At 50.3% G+C, this 17,735-nt stretch overlaps 1 protein-coding gene across 1 annotated transcript in view; it reads left to right on the top strand.

The window, feature by feature from the left end:
- MYH9 (myosin heavy chain 9) overlaps positions 1-17,735 on the top strand; it is an 89,718-nt gene that overhangs the window by 19,971 nt on the left and 52,012 nt on the right. The window contains exon 2 of the mRNA XM_070411039.1: positions 13,675-14,026. Coding sequence (XP_070267140.1) covers positions 13,694-14,026 — 333 coding nt within the window. The 5' untranslated portion in view covers positions 13,675-13,693. The remainder of the gene's footprint in view (positions 1-13,674; positions 14,027-17,735) is intronic.

Here is a 17,735-nt window from a genome sequence, read left to right as displayed (position 1 = left end):
AGATTTAGCTGGAAGGAGGGAGGGTGAGAAGAATAGGACAGCGATGCGGTCCTGGAGCCTTTGCTGCTCTGCCTGCTAAGGGGGGAATGAGCCACACGGGAGTCACTTATGTTTGGAAAATAAGGTGTGGGATTCTTGGGCTTAGCATTAGGCAATTTAAGAATGGGTGGCAGAGAGTCTGGGGAGTTAGGACTTTTTGGGGAGACTCCATTACTTCAGTACCTGCATGTTGGGCAGTGAGGACCCAGCAGTGACCGGAACACATTGTGGCCTTAGAGCTCTCAGCCCAGCCAGACTAGGGTTAGGATGGCTGTTGGTGCAAGTGGCTACCCCAGCGGTTCTCAGCCTGTGGGTCACGACCCCTTTGGGGGTCGAACGACCCTTTCACAAGGATTGCCTACGACCGTGGGAAAACACATATATAATTACATATTGTTTTTGTGATTAATCACTATGCTTAATTTGTAGCAATGAAAACACATCCTGCGTATCAGATATTTACATTACGATTCATAACAGTAGCAAAATTACAGCTACGAAGTAGCAACAAAAATAGTTTTATGGTTGGGGGTCACCACAACATGAGGAACTGTATTAAAGGGTCGCGGCATTAGGAAGGTTGAGAACCACTGGGCTACACTGTTCTGTTATTTTAGTATTATTTATATATCACTTAGAAGAGCACGCTGCTGAAGGCCTGGTGGGTTCTGGGCTCAGGGGTTTTCAGAAGTTGTCTTTCGTTCCTGATGTTGCCTCGGGTTTCTCAGCCTCCAGATGTGGATGCAGGAAGCCAGCGCTTTCCCATAGTTACATCTTCACAGTGAGGTTACTTTTTTGCGTTGGGTTTCAGCAAGCCACTCCCTTGCTTGAGGAAAGGAAAACCGTGCTCTCAGCAGGACCAGAGGGAAGGAATTACTTTGCTGCAGAACCTGAATGGTTCACATTGCCCCGTGCGCGGGAGGGAAGCTCCAGCAAGCTCGGGAGATGCTATCTGCCGGACAGCAGGCTCTGTGTGTTCGGTGAACATTCCTACGGGGCAGGCAGCCAACCAGTTGTCAGCCTTGTCAAACTGGGGGCCAGTCTGAGGGCAAAATCTTTGCTCTTCAGGAGGGGATATTGTCCCTGAAATTACTTGCTTCTCTTTGCAGTTTCTCCTGGACTGCTGAGTGCAAGGTCATTCATTACCAGGTAGGTGAGGCACGGGTATGACCTCACTATCCAAATATGGACTGCTTTACAAGTAAGGTCAAGGGCCCAGTGCAGATGACTTTCCTGCAGATCCACAGATCCAGCTGGTGGCCCGGCCTCTTCCCATTTATTGAGAGCTGCTTAACCTGTCGCTTATGTACCTGCCCGCCTCTCTCCCTCTCTCCCTCTCTCCCTCTCTCCTTCGACAGTAGACATGAGGGGTGAGGAGGGGTTGCCTTTGGAACGGTGAACTCTTGGACAGCCAGGTTCCCAGCTGACACAATGTGAGAGTAAACCCAGCACTTGGAGCAGCTCACGTCATTTCAGCAAGTACTGATTGAGGACCCCCTCTGTGCAGCACCCTGGGCTCAGTCAGCACCTGAGTAGGGAGCAGGGGACAGTCTCTGCCTTCAAGGAGTTCTAGGGACGCTGGTGGGACAGGCAGAGAAGCAGTGGCTCTGGTGTAAGGCAGATTGCACTGTGGACTGTGGGGGTGGGGGGGGGGGGGTAGAGATGAATAACATAGTAGGGTGTTAGGAAAGGCTGCCTGGGCCGTCTGGGAGCAGAGACATCCTCCGGGAGCCATGGCTAGAATGGAGGGTGTCTGGAGGTGACAAGAGAGGTGGGCTGCAAAGATTGTTGGGTTTTGAAGGCCACGGGCTGTCATTCTGAAGGGGGCTGCCTGCAAGCTGTAATTGCTTTGTGCCCTGATTGATTAGTCAAGAGATTCATTTATTAAGGAATAGTTTCTGTGCCCAAAGCCATGTGTCTGAGGCCCTGAGGACGGGGGTGGTATCTTAGTGGAGGAAACTACTCTGGGCACTTTGGTCTGCGTGGCACCTGATGCGTGAGATCCATGGCGGGAGAGTTCCTGACCCTGAGCCAGGCTGTTTGGAGTAGCAGCTCAGACGGTGAAATCTGTGCTGCATTTGCCCCTCTTGTGGCGTTGAACCACTTTTCCCCTAGCCGCCTCATAGAACTCTTTCCTCCTCTCTAGATGAAAAAGCCCCTCCTGGCTAATCCATGGTACTTTCCAAGGGCTGGCCTTGCCCCCTTAAATTGAGGTCAGGGAGGGTGATCTTTTAAAAATACAAATCCAATGATGTCACCCTCCCTACCTCCCACCTCCTGAGGTGGCCTCTCCTTATCCCTAGAATAAAATCTGCATTCCTCCACATGGCTGATAAGATCCTGGGTAAGCTGCTGTGTTTATCCCCTCCAGCTTCATCTTTAGCTACCCACCCCCCATTCCTTATACATACAGGGGGAGGGGAATCTATGCACAAAATTCCGGTGCCATTTTTGATGCTCTGGGTTCGCTGGGTGCAGGGCAAAGTCAGAATGACCGCAGGCCTCGCCTTCTTCAGTCAGGCACATACCAGCATTTCTCATGTTCCCTGGGACTCTCAGGAGTTCTGGGAAGTCTCTCCATGGGTCTCTCTCTGAGGAGGGAAGGGCAAAGGGGGTGGGTTGGGGGTTCTGGTGCTAAATTCCTCCCTGCCCCGTCTCTGGTCTGGTTTTCTTATCTGCTAAGCATCAGCACAGGCTGGGGTTGGAATACTGCTAAGGGAAACAAGTCCCAGCTTCTTCTGTAAGCAAACAACATTCCTGAGGTTGGGAGGGAGGGGGCCCTCTGCAGCCCTCCCAGTCCTCAGCAGCCCCTGGTCCTCCCCCCTTCATAGCCTGGGGAGGATGAGCACCTTAAGGTGAGGAGCTGCTGTAAGGTTGGCCCTGGGTGCAGAGTGGCTGACCCCTCCCTGTAGATAAGTGTTTTAATAGGCCTGCTGCTTATACAGGAGGCTCCTGTACATCTCTGTCCTTGTTGGAGCCTGATAGCAGCATCTGAGTGCTGTGCAGGGCCGCACGCACAGCTGGGCAGTACCAAGCCACACTCAAATCCAGCTCTTCTGCTGCTGGCCTCACGCACACCCCACCAGACCTGCGTTTCTCAGGTCAGCATCGAGAAAGTTTCCTGCAGAATGTTCCTGGGCCCTGTGCCTGACGGATAGAGGGAAGCGGGCTTCCTTGCTGCAGGCTTCTCAGAACTGCTGTGTGCATGTGACTGCGGGAGGCTGTGGGTGGCAGCGGGCTCAACCTTCCTGGGCCATGAAACCCTCTTTCTTCAAGCAAAATCACTGTGTTTGGGAGTCACCGTACTGTGCCACATTGTTCTCTGGACTGATGTCACCTGGAGAGTCACCAAACTTGTAGAAACTTTTCATAGGCCCCAGGTGTCCTTCTAGGAAGGATTAAGACTAATTAGGTCAGGAGGACAAGAGACCGGAGTTGGGAGAGGACTTCATATTATTAAGTGTTGGATTCTTTGCTGGGAACTTGAGTTACAATCCCTGTGATGGTAGGTAGGCATTTTTTCTTATTCTAGAGCGAGGAGATTCTCCTGGTATTAATTAACAGCTTTGAGATTATAGGTATTGTGAGCAGGAGATTCAGACGCAGTACGTCGGACTCCAAACTCAACCCCATTGCATTCTCTTATTGTGCATTATAAATACCTGTCTTGGGATTTGAAGAATCGGTGCTCCACATGGCAGTGGTTTTTCTAAGTCCTGTCACTCTCTTTTGAGTTGGCACCAAAGATTGACACCTGTAGCACTTGCTCAGTATTTCTCCAGAAGCGGCAGGAGGGCAGCCTGAGGCCTTCCCATGAGTCCCAGTGAGGGCAGACGCCTGCCCGCTAGCCTATGCCAGGTGAGGTCCTATGTGGGTGTGTCTGGTGGTAGATGGTAGGCACCTCCACATTGGTCAATCAGGGGACAGTAGAAATTTCCAGAAAGCTGAGATGGTTTATTCAACCTTATGAAAAGTTTCTTGGGGACCGAGAAATAATTTTTACTCCTGCATCTCTTTGTGGATTGAAAGCTCTAATGCTTTTTTCCCCTTCTTGTTTTGAGATTATAAGAAAATTAGTCCATTAAAAAAAAGTAGTCCATAAATGGCTTGGGTTTTGTAACAGAGTAGGTGGCTGTGACCTGTGCGTGCTTTCACCTTGGGTCAGCTCTCCAACTCTCTGGCCCTCTGTACAGCTCAAGGGGATTTTCCAGCTTCTAACAAACCTTCCCCACCACTCCTTCCTCATTTTTGCCTTGTTCCTTATGCATTCATTCAGGAAACTTTAACTGAGCCCTGCTCTGGGTCAGGCATTGTGCTAGACATTTGAAATAAAAATGAACGAGACCGCTTCTGTCCTCAGATAAAACTGCAAATAATGAGTGTGGGGCGCAGAGCGGGAGGGACACAAAGAGGAGTTAAGTGCAGCAAACAGGGGAGGGCCTTCGAGAGGAGAGAGCATTTGGACTGAGGCTTGAGAGAGGGTTCCTGGTGCAGAGGACATACCAGCTGCTTCCAAGGCCTGCAGGCATGCGCAGAGAAGGATGTGAGCAGGAATGGATTAAGCGGCAGAGAAGGGCAGAGGAAGGGGCAGGGCTGGAGTATTGGAGGAGATGTATGGGCAGAGTCACCAAGGGCCTTCTCACCATGCAAGGATGGTTAGATTTTGTCCTGGAGATGTAAAGCCATTCAACTATTTTGAATTGGTGGTGATATCAGTAAAATAGGAAGTAGCATGAATAGAAATGGAGCTGCCAAGTCATTCTGTAGGCAGCGAGGGGGGTGGATTTGAAGGGCAGGGAAGCCTCAGGGGAAGGGCAGTAAGGAGGCAGCTGTGCAGCTTAGAAAAGGAGGGGCTCTGGGCCTGGACTGGAGCTGGGCACCAGCGGTGGGGTTGGCAGAGCACTTCTCATCCTCCAGGGAGATGTTACAGTGACTGTCTTGGGTGACCAGGTGGCCAGTCTTTCTTAGAGATGGAGACCTAGAAGACAGTGCAGGTTGGGGCAGAGGCGGGTAGGGGGGAGTTCAGGTATGATGGTGCTTGTGGGTCCTCCAGGATGGAGACACCCATCTGGTTGGTGCTCAAGGTCTGGGAGGAAAGTTCTGGGTGGGAAACTCATCTAGGTATCATCCCTGGAATTAACACTGTTTTGCCAAAACCATTAAAAAATAGCCTTTGATGGCATTCCCAGGATGGTGGGATGAGCTGATACAGCATGGGAGCAACCCTCCCCCTCCCGCATTGTGGCTGCTGCCTGTCTGTCTTCCATTAGTCGCCTGGACCTCTTGATGCTGGTGAACTCTGCTTATGAGTCACTGTCTGAACTACTGTGTCAGAGGTTCTGGAGACTCAGGCCCTGTCTGGGGAGGCACATGTGCCTCCTTTGCCTGATTCTTTTTTTAAAAATCAGGCATTTAGGAGTCTTTACTTTATAGTCCAGTAGTGGGTTCTGGGCAGATCCCTTAAATTCCATGTATTCCAAGGGACAGTCACTCCTTGGTGATGGTGTCGTCCGTGATGGTCATTGTTTGGGCCCCAGGAATCATTTTACTCTGAGGACTTCTCTGTTTTAAAGAGATTGGGCTTGTGCAGTTCACTGTTGGGAGAGTCTTTACAAAGCTGAGGTCTGGCTTCTGTTCAACATTTGCTCATCTAACCCTTTACATTCGTGGTTCTCAACTGGGGGTGATTTTGCCGCCCCTCTTCCCGAATCACCACCTTCGGCAATGTCTGGAGACACTTTTGGTTGGTATATCCGGGGATGGGGTGCTATGTTGATTAGTGAGTACAGGCCAGAGGTACTGCTAACTACCCTACGCTGCACAGGGCAGTCCTTCACAACAAAGACTTACTTGGCCTGAAATGGTCAGTGTTGAGGTTGAGAAACCCTGCCTTACCTGATCATGTCCTTTTATGGTTCGTGAAAAACAGCACCTTCTTCCCCCTTGGCCTGGGATCCTTTTCTACCATTCCTCCCCCCCCCCCCCCCCCCCCACATCAACGTTCCATCCATCTTCCAGGATCCAACTTCAATGTCATCTCCATGAACTCTCCCTCGAGCTTCTACTTTTTCCATTCAATTACCCCTTTCTCTCTGTTTCCACAGCAAGCTGCTTGCTCCTGTCTTCCTGCAGAGTCCTGTGGTGTAGAGCTGGTTGTTTACACGGTCTCCCCTCTGCAGTGACTGTTCCACAAAGACAAGTGTCCTGTCTCATTGTTACCTATGTTCAGTGTTGAACTAACAGCCTTGTGAGGTAGAGAGGGTGACACGAAATGTTATCTGCATTTACAGTGCGCCAGAGAGGTGGCACGTGCCCAAGGTCACAAGCAGGTACTTCTTAATCCAGATGACATCTATCTATTGGGCGCCCACCATGCTTGTTGGGTGCAGCAGTTAACAGGACAGAAAACCCAGGAGCCTGCTCTGTCCACTCTAAATAAAGCCCCAGATTGGCACTTCAGCGATATGTGTCATCCAGTATATGATAAACTCCTTGAGTGTCCTTTATACCTTTGTCAAAATATTTTTGCACATAGATCCTCAGTATGATTTGGTTGACTGAGTAAATCTAATGGGTTTGAAATTTTCTTATTATTTCAGTAGCTGCTTTCATAGAACCTTCCTTAATAGTTTATTTAACTCAAAAGCAATGGCTGGCTTGGCCCTTGTGGTTAAGCATGGACCTATGAATCAGGAGGTCAAGGCACATGCCCGAGTTTCTTTCGGACTCGATCCCCAGTAGGGGGTGTGCAGGAAGCAGCTAATCAATGATTCTCATCATTGATGTTTCCTCTTTCTCCCTCTCCCTTCCTCTCTGAAATTAATTTAAAAAAGCAATGGCTGTAAGGAGAAAGAGAAGGGGCATATCCACCTGTGCTCCCTGGGATGGGGTAGGATGAAAAACAATCAGAGGAGCTGGTCGCATCCATCATTGATTATGCTGGAAAAGGGCTCCAGGGTCTGGGGTGAAGCCGCTTGGGTCTCTGGTCTGGAACCTTGGTTCAGAGAACTTAAATGGCTCGCCCAAGGCCATGTCCCACATCCTCTTACATCTTGCTTAGCGATTTAGAAGTGGGAGAAGTCTCTTGTACCAACCAGCACAAAGAGAATATGGGGTTTGCAGCTTTAAATTGGCAAATTAATGTCTATTTTACTGGTTTGCTTAACCAGGGGTTCTCAGTGGAACCTGAGTGGAAACTGAGCAGAGCATTGAAGCCGAATGGGTCTGAGTGTGAACCTGGGTTTTGGGACCTGTCTGAGCCTCATTTCCCTCACCTGTAAAATGAATATGACAATATCTACCTTATAAAATGATTGCCGGCCGTGAGTGAGAAAACAGAGAGATTAGCAGGCCCTCCGTGCTTGGTATCTTTGATGAGTTGGGCTGCCTTCAAAGCTCCAAGCCTAGAATTGGTCCATGGAAGGCTTTACATAATCCTAGTTGTCTAGGAATGGAAATGCTCAGTCTTTGGACCAACGATTTGTCCTAGTAGAATAAATTCTGTCTTTAAGGGGCTAGTGGTTTCTTTTCCTGACAAGCACACAAGTAAGTAAAAAGAGAACCCGAGGGAGGGAGGGAGGAGGGGATTCTTTGGAAAACAGGAAGGAGTAAAAGGTCCAAGTAGATGTTTTGCGGGGTGGGGGGTGGGGGGGGGGGGTGGCAGCGGAGAAGGGGAGAAGGCAAATAATCGAGGAATTACATTTTGGGTTGAAAGCAGAGGTTTTTGGTTAACCTATTTACTTTCAGTTTCATCATTTCCTGAGCGTCCTAATTTAGCCTCTGGTGTGTCCTCTCGATTATAGCCTAAAAAGGCAACTACTTGGGTTTCTTGGAGTTGGACTGGCACCCACAGGAAGCCACATGGGAAGGGCCTGGAAGGGCCTGCCTCAGCCTGATCTGATCTGCAATGGGAGAGAGCGGCCTTCTTTCTCCTTAACTCCTTGCTGGCTGGCCAAGCCCCCCCATTCCCGCCCCGTTCCCAGGGCTTCCTGGGGGCCCCTAATCTGAGCCAGCAAGGTCTTTCCTGCAGACAGTTTTCTAAGTGCTGGTGTGGCTGCTGCTCCAGTGGCTGTGCTCACCAACCCCTTTGGCAAACTTTTTGATACCACATCTCAGGGCCATAAACGTGTCCAGATTATTTTGATCCAGTAATTCTGGCAATTTATCTCAAGATGGTCCACTATATAAGAGGGAAAAATCTAGTAGGAAGCGAGTTATTAAAAAATCACTTTGGAATATTATGTAGCCATTAAAAGCGGCCTTGGAGTTAGGAGTCCTGGGTTTGAGTTTTGGCTCCCCCAGCTCTGACTGAATGGAGGTAGTTCCCTCTCGGAGCCTCTGCACCATCACCTGTAAAATGAAGCATTTTGGTAAAAATGGTCAACAAGCAAACTATGGCCCTCGGGGAAAATGGTCACAAGAAGTAGGGAAAATACCAAATGTGAACTTCGCTCTTTGCCTAAGGTAGTTAAAAACCAAGTGTTTCTGTGAACCAGGACTAGAAAGGACCATTAAAAAATAAAAGAGAGAAAACTGATATATTAAAAAGAGAGAGAGCCCTAACCGGTTTGGCTCAGTGGATAGAGAGTCAGCCTGCAGACTGAAAGGTCCCGGGTTCGATTCCGGTCAAGGGCATGTACCTTGGTTGCAGGCAAATCCCCAGTAGGAGGTGCACAGGAGGCGGCTGATCGATGTTTCTCATTGATGTTTCTAGCTCTCTATTCCTCTCCCTTCCTCTCTGTAAAAAATCAATAAAATATATTTAAAAAAAGAGCGAGAGAAAACTGATTTTTTGGGGGGAGAGGGTCAGGAATTTAGGGAGATATTTTTCTTTATTTTGAAAACCTTTACATTACATTCAGTTTGTTTGCTTTTTTAATTTCAAAGTGACTATTTAGCAGGGTCCCAGGATGGGGCGGGGAAAGTGGCTGCATGCTAGCTGCTGCATCGAGTAGACTGCCTCCTTGGTACCCTTTCTCTAGTGCCCCTCATTTCATTTCTGACACCTCTTGACGGTGGTGGCTTACTCCACCTGTATCCTTAGAGGTGCGTGGTAACCTGTCTGCATCCCCGGCTTCCCCACTGGGCACACAGACTCAGCGGCAGCCCTGTGGCCTCCGAATCCTTGAATGTGATGTTCCTGTCCAGGCTGGGTGGGAGGGCTTTAACTGCAACCACACTGTTTATCGTGACCTCTGTGGTCCTCCCCCCCAATCCAGCCCGTGTATTGATCTTGGCACTACTGCTCCCCCGCGTCATTCCAGCAGAATTGCTGAAACCAGATAGCTCTGTCCTTGGCCTGGCTCAGCAGGGCCCAGCCGTGTTTAATGAAAAGTTCTGCCCAGAGAGAGGCACTGAGGCGAGTGGGCACTCTTCAAGCCCACCATCCATGGGTGCCTTGGCACCACGGCCCTCTGTGTTGGCCCAGCTCTGAGGGAACGCAGTGGGTCTCCCTCTGTTACAGGAACTGTGGCTTGGCCCCAGGTCTCTGATAGGTATTGGAGGTGGACAGGGCTGGCCTGTAATTGCCCCTTCCCTCCTTCTGAGGCCTGAAGGTCGGGTTGATCGACCAGCCGAGGGCAGTGGGTTGAATGGATTTTCCCTGTCACCTGCGCATTATGGCCCTCCAGCACAGACCCACCAATGAAAGGGCCGGGCAGTCTACCTGATTTCCAGGCTAGGCCGAGTGCCCAGGCCTGCAGCCTGAAGGGAGCCCAGGTGCTGCTGTGATGCCAGGCCTCCAGATAGGTTCTTTGCTGTTGGTCCCACCAGGGGTGGTGTTGCTGGGGTGAAATGGAGTTCATGAGGGCCAGAGTCATTTAGCCATCAATGATGGGCTGCTTGGAGCAGTTCACAGGCCAGGGGAGTGAGAGTATTGAGTTTTAATGTGCTCTGCTTTTTTCTTTTTAAAAATCCTGGAGGATATTTTTCCCATTGCTTTTTAGAGCCAGTTGAAGGGAAGGCGGGGAGGGGAAAGAGATTGGTTGCCTCCTGCACAAGCCCCAACCAGGCTGGGGATCGAACCTGCAACCAGGTACAGAGCCCTTGACGGGGAATTGAACCATGACCCTTCAGTGTGTTGGTCGATGCTCCAACCACCGAGCACACCAGCCAGGGCTGTGCTCTGCTCTTTGACAGGCCACATGGTCCACACCAGGAGGGCTCATTCTCAGCCTCCCTGCCCGCTTGCTCAGTAAATATTTGTTGAATGCTGTGGAATGCCTACCTCTGCGTTCCCCATGTCCCACTCAGCTTATCAACAGTTTCAGCCCAGCTTCAGTGCCAGCCTCACTTTTTGTTTTGTGAGACCCCCAGGCACAAGTGTGTCGGGAAGAGCCCAGGCCTGGGGGCCAGGAAGTTCTGGGTTAGGATCCTGCGTCATGACTGGGCTGGGAGACTGGACAAACGACTTGCTGTCTCTGAGCCTGTTTCCTTATTTATAAATTGGGGGTAATAAAAGCTCTTTTTTGGTGATTGATGGTTAAGTGAGGTTGGAAATAAACAGAACTTGATGTTGGTAGTATCTACATACTTAATGACGGTCCCTTTCCCTCCTTCTTCTGGAGGGATCTTGTAAAGGGTGTAGTATATCCTCAGGTTTCCCTGGGCTGGGTCAGTGAACTCTTAACCAGCAGCAGATTAGGATTTAGGAGGAGACAAAGTTCAGCTGACTCCCTTTTTGCATTTTGATGGGAGATTGTCTTACCTTTTATGGGTTTGCAGTTTGCAAAAAGATTGAGAACCAGCAGCCTGTGAGACCCTGTGCTCGGCAGTCATTGCAAGTTCCTGAGCAGGGCAGTGACACAGTGGGGAGACTGGTTTGGGGAGCCGGGATCCTGAGACTTTGGAGAGGCCAACTGGCCAGTGGTCAGATAAACAGCGGACAGGCAGATGACAGCTGGTATTTATGCTGGCGGAGAGAAGCCTTCGATTGCTCGAATGGACTGGCCAGTGTGGAAGCAAGGACAGCTGGCAGTAAGCTGCCACCTGCCTAGACCCCAGACCCACAGGGAAGATTAGGGCTGGCCAGGTGGTTTATAGCTGTTCTGTTCATGCCTTGTTTGCTGCTGCCTAACCCTGGGCCCTGCCTTCTCTTGGGGGGGTGGTCCTTGCAGGTGGATGGCGCCCCTGGTCCCCAGAGAGGGGCTTCCAGGGTTTGCTTGTGCTGAGAATGTAAACCAAGCCACCAGCTGGGGGAGCTGGGGAGGCTGCCAGGCTCTGCTCCCTGGACTTGCCTGTTGGGGGGGAACCAGCAGATTTCCTGGAAAACAGCCCCTCCTGGAGTGAATCCAAGGGAGCCCTTTAGCCTTGATCTGGAAACCATTTAATGAGCCCAGATAAGAAGGCCTGGGCAGCCCATTCTTTTCCTTTTATTTTCTCCCTCCCAACCCTCCAGCTTCCTTGGCATCCAAGTCCCTTTTGGAATCTGGAAGCATGAAAGCCTGTGTGACTCTGTGTTTGGATCTGGGGTCCTCCTGGCTTCCGGTGCCTGGGCCGGGGACCTTGATCTCGCAGGGAAAAGCCTGCCTGTGTTTGAGCAGGCAGTGGGCTTCTAGGCGGTTCCTCCGGTGGCATGGCTGGCTCTGTTGACCGTGGTTTCTGAGTCCTGCTTTTGGTTCACTCAGAGCAGCTGTTCTCTGAGCTGATCTGAGCCTGAGCCTTTGAATAGGAAACAGTTCTGTGGTTGCCACTGTGGAAAGGCCACGGACCAGGAGTCGGGAGTTCTTCCTGGGTGACTGCACAACGCCCTTACCTCCAGGAGCTTTTGTTTCCTCATCTGTAAAATGGGATAATAACACGTACCTTACCAATCTCACAGGGTTATTATGACAAGGATCTCTCCAGATAGCAAAATATAGGTGAAAGCGCTTTATGAACAATAAAACCACACAGGTGTAAGGGGTTATTATTTCATCATCTTTATTTTGCAAATGAGTTTCGAAACAGGCAAACGCACATGTGCTTACGTTCTTCTGGCCCTTAATTGTGAGGGTTGCCTTTGCACACTGGTGCCTCAGAAAGGGAAGCACTGGCTTCTTTTCCTCTCGCCGAATTTCTTTGGGCTTTATTGTCAAGATGGAATTAAAATGTATTGGCAACATATTGGTGTTTTTTTTTTAAATATATATTTTATTGATTTTTTACAGAGAGGAAGGGAGAGGGATAGAGAGTTAGAAACATCGATGAGAGAGAAACATTAATCAGTTGCCTCCTGCACACTCCCTACTGGGTATGTGCCCGCAACCAAGGTACATGCCTTTGACCGGAATCGGACCTGGGACCGATGCTCTACCCACTGAGCCAAACCGGTTAGGGCAACATATTGGTGTTTTATTTTCTTTTGGTTGACTCTGTGAAATAAGAAAAAGTTTTTAAAACTGGAAATTTCCACTGTGTGTAATTGTAGTCAATTGCCCATTTTTTGGCTATTTAGGAGTCTGTTTTTGTTGGAAGTTCTCTTAAATTGTGTGGTCATTTTTCTGCCTTTATAGGCATGGCAGAGTGACTATAACTGCATCTATCTTTGAGACTCTTAGTGCTCGTCATGTGGCATAATAGTTGTTTTTTTTTTTTTTTTTATAATAATTTTTATTTCTTAAAGTATTACAAAGAGTATTACATATGTCTCCTTTTTTCCCCCCCGTGACATTCCCCCGGCCCCTACCCCCAGCCCCCCCGGCCCCGTGTCTTGTGTCCATTGGTTAATCTTATATGCATGCATATAAGTCCTTCAGTTGGTCTCTTAATCCCCCCCCCAACCCTCCCCAGGCTTCCCACTGTAGTTTAACATTCTGTTCAATGTTGCTCTGCTTCTGTATCTACCCCTGTTCATCAGTCCATACTGGTCCCCTTTATTTGTCCCAACCTCACTGGAGTAGTCTCAACCTCACCAGGGCCGTCTGAGCCTCACCAGGGCCGTTTCAACCTCACCGGGGCCGTCCCTACCTCACGGGGGCCGTTTCAACCTCACTGGGGTCGTCCCTACCACACCGGGGCCGTTTCAACCTGACCGGGGTTGTCCCTACCACACCGGGGCCGTTTCAACCTGACCGGGGTTGTCCCTACCACACCGGGGCCGTTTCGACCTGACCAAGGTCGTCCCTACCTCACGGGGGCCGTTTCAACCTCACCGGGGTCGTCCCTACCTCACGGGGGCCGTTTCAACCTCACCGGGGTTGTCCCTACCACACCGGGGCTGTTTCAACCTGACCGGGGTTGTCCCTACCACACGGGGGCCGTTTCAACCTCACCGGGGTCGTCCCTACCTCACGGGGGCCGTTTCAACCTCACCGGGGTTGTCCCTACCACACCGGGGCCGTTTCGACCTGACTGGGGTCGTCCCTACCTCACGGGGGCCAATAGTTGTTTATAGATTAGTTGATTGTGTATCAATCCTAGAATATACCTTACTATTAATTTCTTACAGCATCCCTGATATTACCTTGTTTTCTCAACGATGTACATCTTTCTCCCAAAAGTAGAAGCAAGGAAATTTTGGCAAATTGTGCAGCCTGGTTATATAGAGTTTTACTGCACTATAATGCTATCTAGTTTGCAAAGATAAGAGGTGCATGTTAGCGATTCTTGTGTGGCTAATGTAGTTATATCTAACGTTTGTCCTTTTTTCTCCCTCAGGTCCTGGCTGTAAGTCACCATGGCGCAGCAAGCTGCTGATAAGTATCTCTATGTGGATAAAAACTTCATCAATAACCCCTTGGCCCAGGCTGACTGGGCTGCCAAGAAGCTGGTATGGGTGCCTTCCGACAAGAATGGCTTTGAGCCCGCCAGCCTCAAGGAAGAGGTGGGCGATGAGGCCATTGTGGAGCTGGTGGAGAATGGGAAGAAGGTGAAGGTGAACAAGGATGACATCCAGAAGATGAACCCGCCCAAGTTCTCCAAGGTGGAGGACATGGCGGAGCTCACGTGCCTCAACGAAGCCTCGGTGCTGCACAACCTCAAGGAGCGTTACTACTCAGGGCTCATCTATGTAAGTGGGCTCGGCTCTGAGGCAGGGGGCTCTAGGTCTGCTCGCCCCCCCCACCCCCCAACCAAGATCCTGGGCGCTGGCTCTCTGGGAGAGAAGGCGGTTTGAAGGAATGTTGGGGTAGCATCCTTGAACTTCAGTATCTGAACATCCTAATGGAATGTTCTCATAGCGTGACTTTTATCTCTCCTCTACGTAGCCAAAACCACAACAGGAAGCCTGGCTTAGGTCGGTGTAGGGAGGATGTGACATGTGTGAGGTATGCTCACGCACTGGCCTTGGTGGAGATAGAAGGGCCAGTGTGATCAGTTCCTTCTCAAGGAGGGGAATGCGTACCCTGGTTTCCCACTTGTTCCTCCTGCACCACCTGGTCCCTTCCTGCCTCCCCCCTCACATCTGTCAGTGTGGCTTGCTTCCCTAAGGAGTGTGCTTTGAGCAGAGAGGCAAGCTACCAAGAGGCAGGCTTGGATTCCTAGTTCATCCAACACTTTAGGCTGGTCCCATGCTAGGCTTACAGTGCAGAGAACAGCATGTACAAAGGCCCACAGCATGCAAAAGACAGGGCGGTCTGTTCTCTTTCCTCCAGCTAGTAGGGTTACATTTGCAGAACGGCATCTCATCACCCCTGTAGAAAACGTCAAGAGATGAGCATTTACTCATTCCCTTGGTAACACGCTCCAAGCTCCTTTGGCCCTAGGGTCACAGAGTTCTTTCTCAGATCCATCCCAATTTTTTCTGTTCAGTTTAAAGATATTTCCTTCTGGTTTTGTCTCCAGTAGGGAAGAAATATCTGGTTCTTATTATTCCTAAAATAGCTCTTTATTTAATTATGCTGTTGTATTCACCTTGGCCTTCTTGGCCTTGGAGCTGAATAAAACAGTTTTCAACATTTTTTTAGTTGGAGGAAGAAAACATTTAGATCATTACAAGCTTCTCATTTTATAGTTGGGAAAACAGTCTCGGCCTGAGGGGTTTGCCCATGATCATGTGTATCATAAAGGAGACACTGGGCTCATCCTGTTACAGGGAGGGTGAGAGACTCCCAAAGAGCCAGCCATTTTCTGTACAATTTCACGGTGACTTCAACACATGTTTCCCCAGGGCACTACCCTTACCCCACACGACTGGTACTTCTGAGTGCCCTGCAGTGTACATGGGCCATTTTGGATTGCCCAGAAGTCCTGACTGGGCTAGACTGTGTACCAGGACTGCATTGCCTTGCTGATCGCAAAGCTGGTTTGTGGTCATGAGGCCCTCATTCCTGCTGTTGATGACTACCCTGTGGGGATGAGCTTGATTAGTCAAGGACCTGTCAGTGAGGAGACACACAGAACTGCCTGCTGGGAAAAGTCCTTCTGAATAGGCCAGCTCAGCCCAACCTTCTTATATGACAGGTGGGAGGAGGTAAGGCCCAGAAAGGGCAAGGGGTTAGCTCAGAGTCACACAGCGAGGCATTGGCAGGGCTGAGACTGGAACTTCGGTTTCCTGACTCTCCACCCAGATATTTCTCTGTTTATTGGTGAGAATATTGTCTGGACCAAATTGAAAAGCCCCTGCCCCTCGTGATATTAACTGCTGAAATTCAGAATTAGTGACCTGCAAAACCAAAGGGACCTTAAAGTCTCCCTCCGCTCGGACTTTTACTGGTGTCACTGTTCATCTTGGGTCCTGTTAGCGATTTGCCGAGTATGAAACAAGCCGGAGGCCTGCATGCAGTTGCCTATACCAGCCGGCTGCAAATGGCCTTTCCCTAGGGGTATTACTTGTTAAAGTGCAGTCAATGTTAGTTGCTTCATCTTTCCTCTAAAGTGTGGGTTTACTCAGTAGGCGGGCATGGTGGGTAGGACCTGAGCTTTTTCTCTAGAACTCTCTGGCTGGAGGCACAAATTCTCATTTTTGTTCCTTTGCTGTCACCTCCCGTGTATAGTTCCTCTTACCTCAGACCAGCCTCCTCCTCCTAAGTGTTGTCACCAGAAAGGAAGTTGATTGTCGCTGCAGTTGCCTTAATGAAGACCCCAGCAGGTGCAGAACTGTGGCGAGATCAAAGCCACTTGGTGGGGCTGCCTGGGTGGGGGTGGCCACCCCCTCCCCCCCATTCACAGTCCACCTCTCTGCACACAACATTCCAAATTGCGACACCGGGAGCCTTTGTGTAGCATGTTTGCCTGGCCTTGTGGGCGGTGTGGCTAATTCTGCACCACAGCTGCTCTGTCTGTTTCTTGAGGGGGGTGAGGCTCTGGGATAGGGGGCGGTCAGGCACAAAGAGCCTCTGTGGCCCATGAATGGAGCAGCTTCCTGGCGTGGCCCGTGTGGGAGCAAAGCCACTTTGCTCAGTGTCTGCGCCTCCATGAGCATCCAGAGAGAGTGGCTTGCAGCCGAGCCTCCTTCCTCCCACCTGAGCTGCTGTGCTCATTCCCCAGGGCTCAGTTTGATCAAATCCACTGATTTCGTAGGATTAGCCCAGAGAACTTTGAGGCCCCATCGAACTCTCCACAGGACCATCTGCCCATCCAGCTGTCAGAGAGACTTGTCCTAGTAACCCCTAGCCCCTCTGCTGTCACCATCAGCTGTTCCCAAACATCTGGCTCCGTGGCACGCCCTAAATGTGTGGCCATGTGTCCTTCACTTTCATCTGGCTGGATTTCCTAGAGTGTGGGTTTTCTCAAACCCAGGAACAAAGCTCAATTGTTTCTGAGCTTCTGGGATGACCTTGCTGCTCTCTGGCCTCTATCTCATCCCCACCCACTAGTCACAGGGAGGGGGAACAGGAGTCCCAGCTGCACTCCTGTCTTCCCATAACACCCAACCCTCAGGTTGCCAGCACCACATTCAGACTTCTTTGCTTCAGAGCTTTCCTGGTCCCTAGTGACAAGAGTAGTTGGAGAGAAAACAAGTGACTGATTATCCCAGGAAAAAAGGAAATTGAGGGCTCTGTGTGCCCTCCAGACAGAGGCAGGCAGACCCACTTGTTCATGTCCAAACTCAGCTGCTCTTCTGCATGCAGAACAGTGTATGGTTAGTGGGTCCCTCTGGAGTTCTGCTGTCAGTCTAACTTCTGCTTGGAGCATCCGAGTGCTGTAGCCTTTCACCAACGCTGGGTAGAGCCATTGTCCTCATGACTGGTTCCTGGGTGGACCCTGTCTGTGGGTTCAACTACAAGATCCAGCTTCAGTTTTGGTGGGATTAGAGAAGGTAGGGGTGCAAGGGGCTGGGTTGACCCATAGTGCAACCCTCAGACGTTGGCTGCTGTTGGATCAAGGAGCAAAACTGTGGACAGTGAGGGTGGAAGGCCGCTTGTAATGAGAACAACATAAAGACGCGAGGAGCTCAGAAAACTGGCTTCTGTGACCAAGGAGGTCCCCACTGGAGGGTGTGAGACTGGGTCCGCTCCCAGCTCTGTCTTTAACTACCTAGGACTGCAGGTGTGTGTGAATCATGGCATCTAGGCCTTGCTTCACCCACCTTCTTCCATCCCCATTTTACAGATTGAGACATGGAGGGAGAGAGAAGTTAAGAAACTTGCCCTTGTTGGGACTTGAACTCAGGACACATGATTCCAGGGCCTAATTTTAACCTGGTCAAGTCAAACTTAGAGTACTGAGTGTATTTTTGGGTGCCTCACATTAAGGCTATTGACTAATTGGATTCCCTTTAACAGAAGACCAGGGTCTTGGAGAAGGCTCACAGGCGACATGAAAGTGGTCTAGGTTTT

This window comes from Myotis yumanensis, unplaced genomic scaffold (genome assembly GCF_028538775.1).
Source record: "Myotis yumanensis isolate MYYU_CA2020_CCGP unplaced genomic scaffold, mMyoYum1.0.hap1 SCAF_3, whole genome shotgun sequence".
NCBI classification, from domain to species: domain Eukaryota; kingdom Metazoa; phylum Chordata; class Mammalia; order Chiroptera; family Vespertilionidae; genus Myotis; species Myotis yumanensis.
Note: the sequence above shows the minus strand (reverse complement) of the source record. Positions and strands in the feature narration are given on the sequence as shown.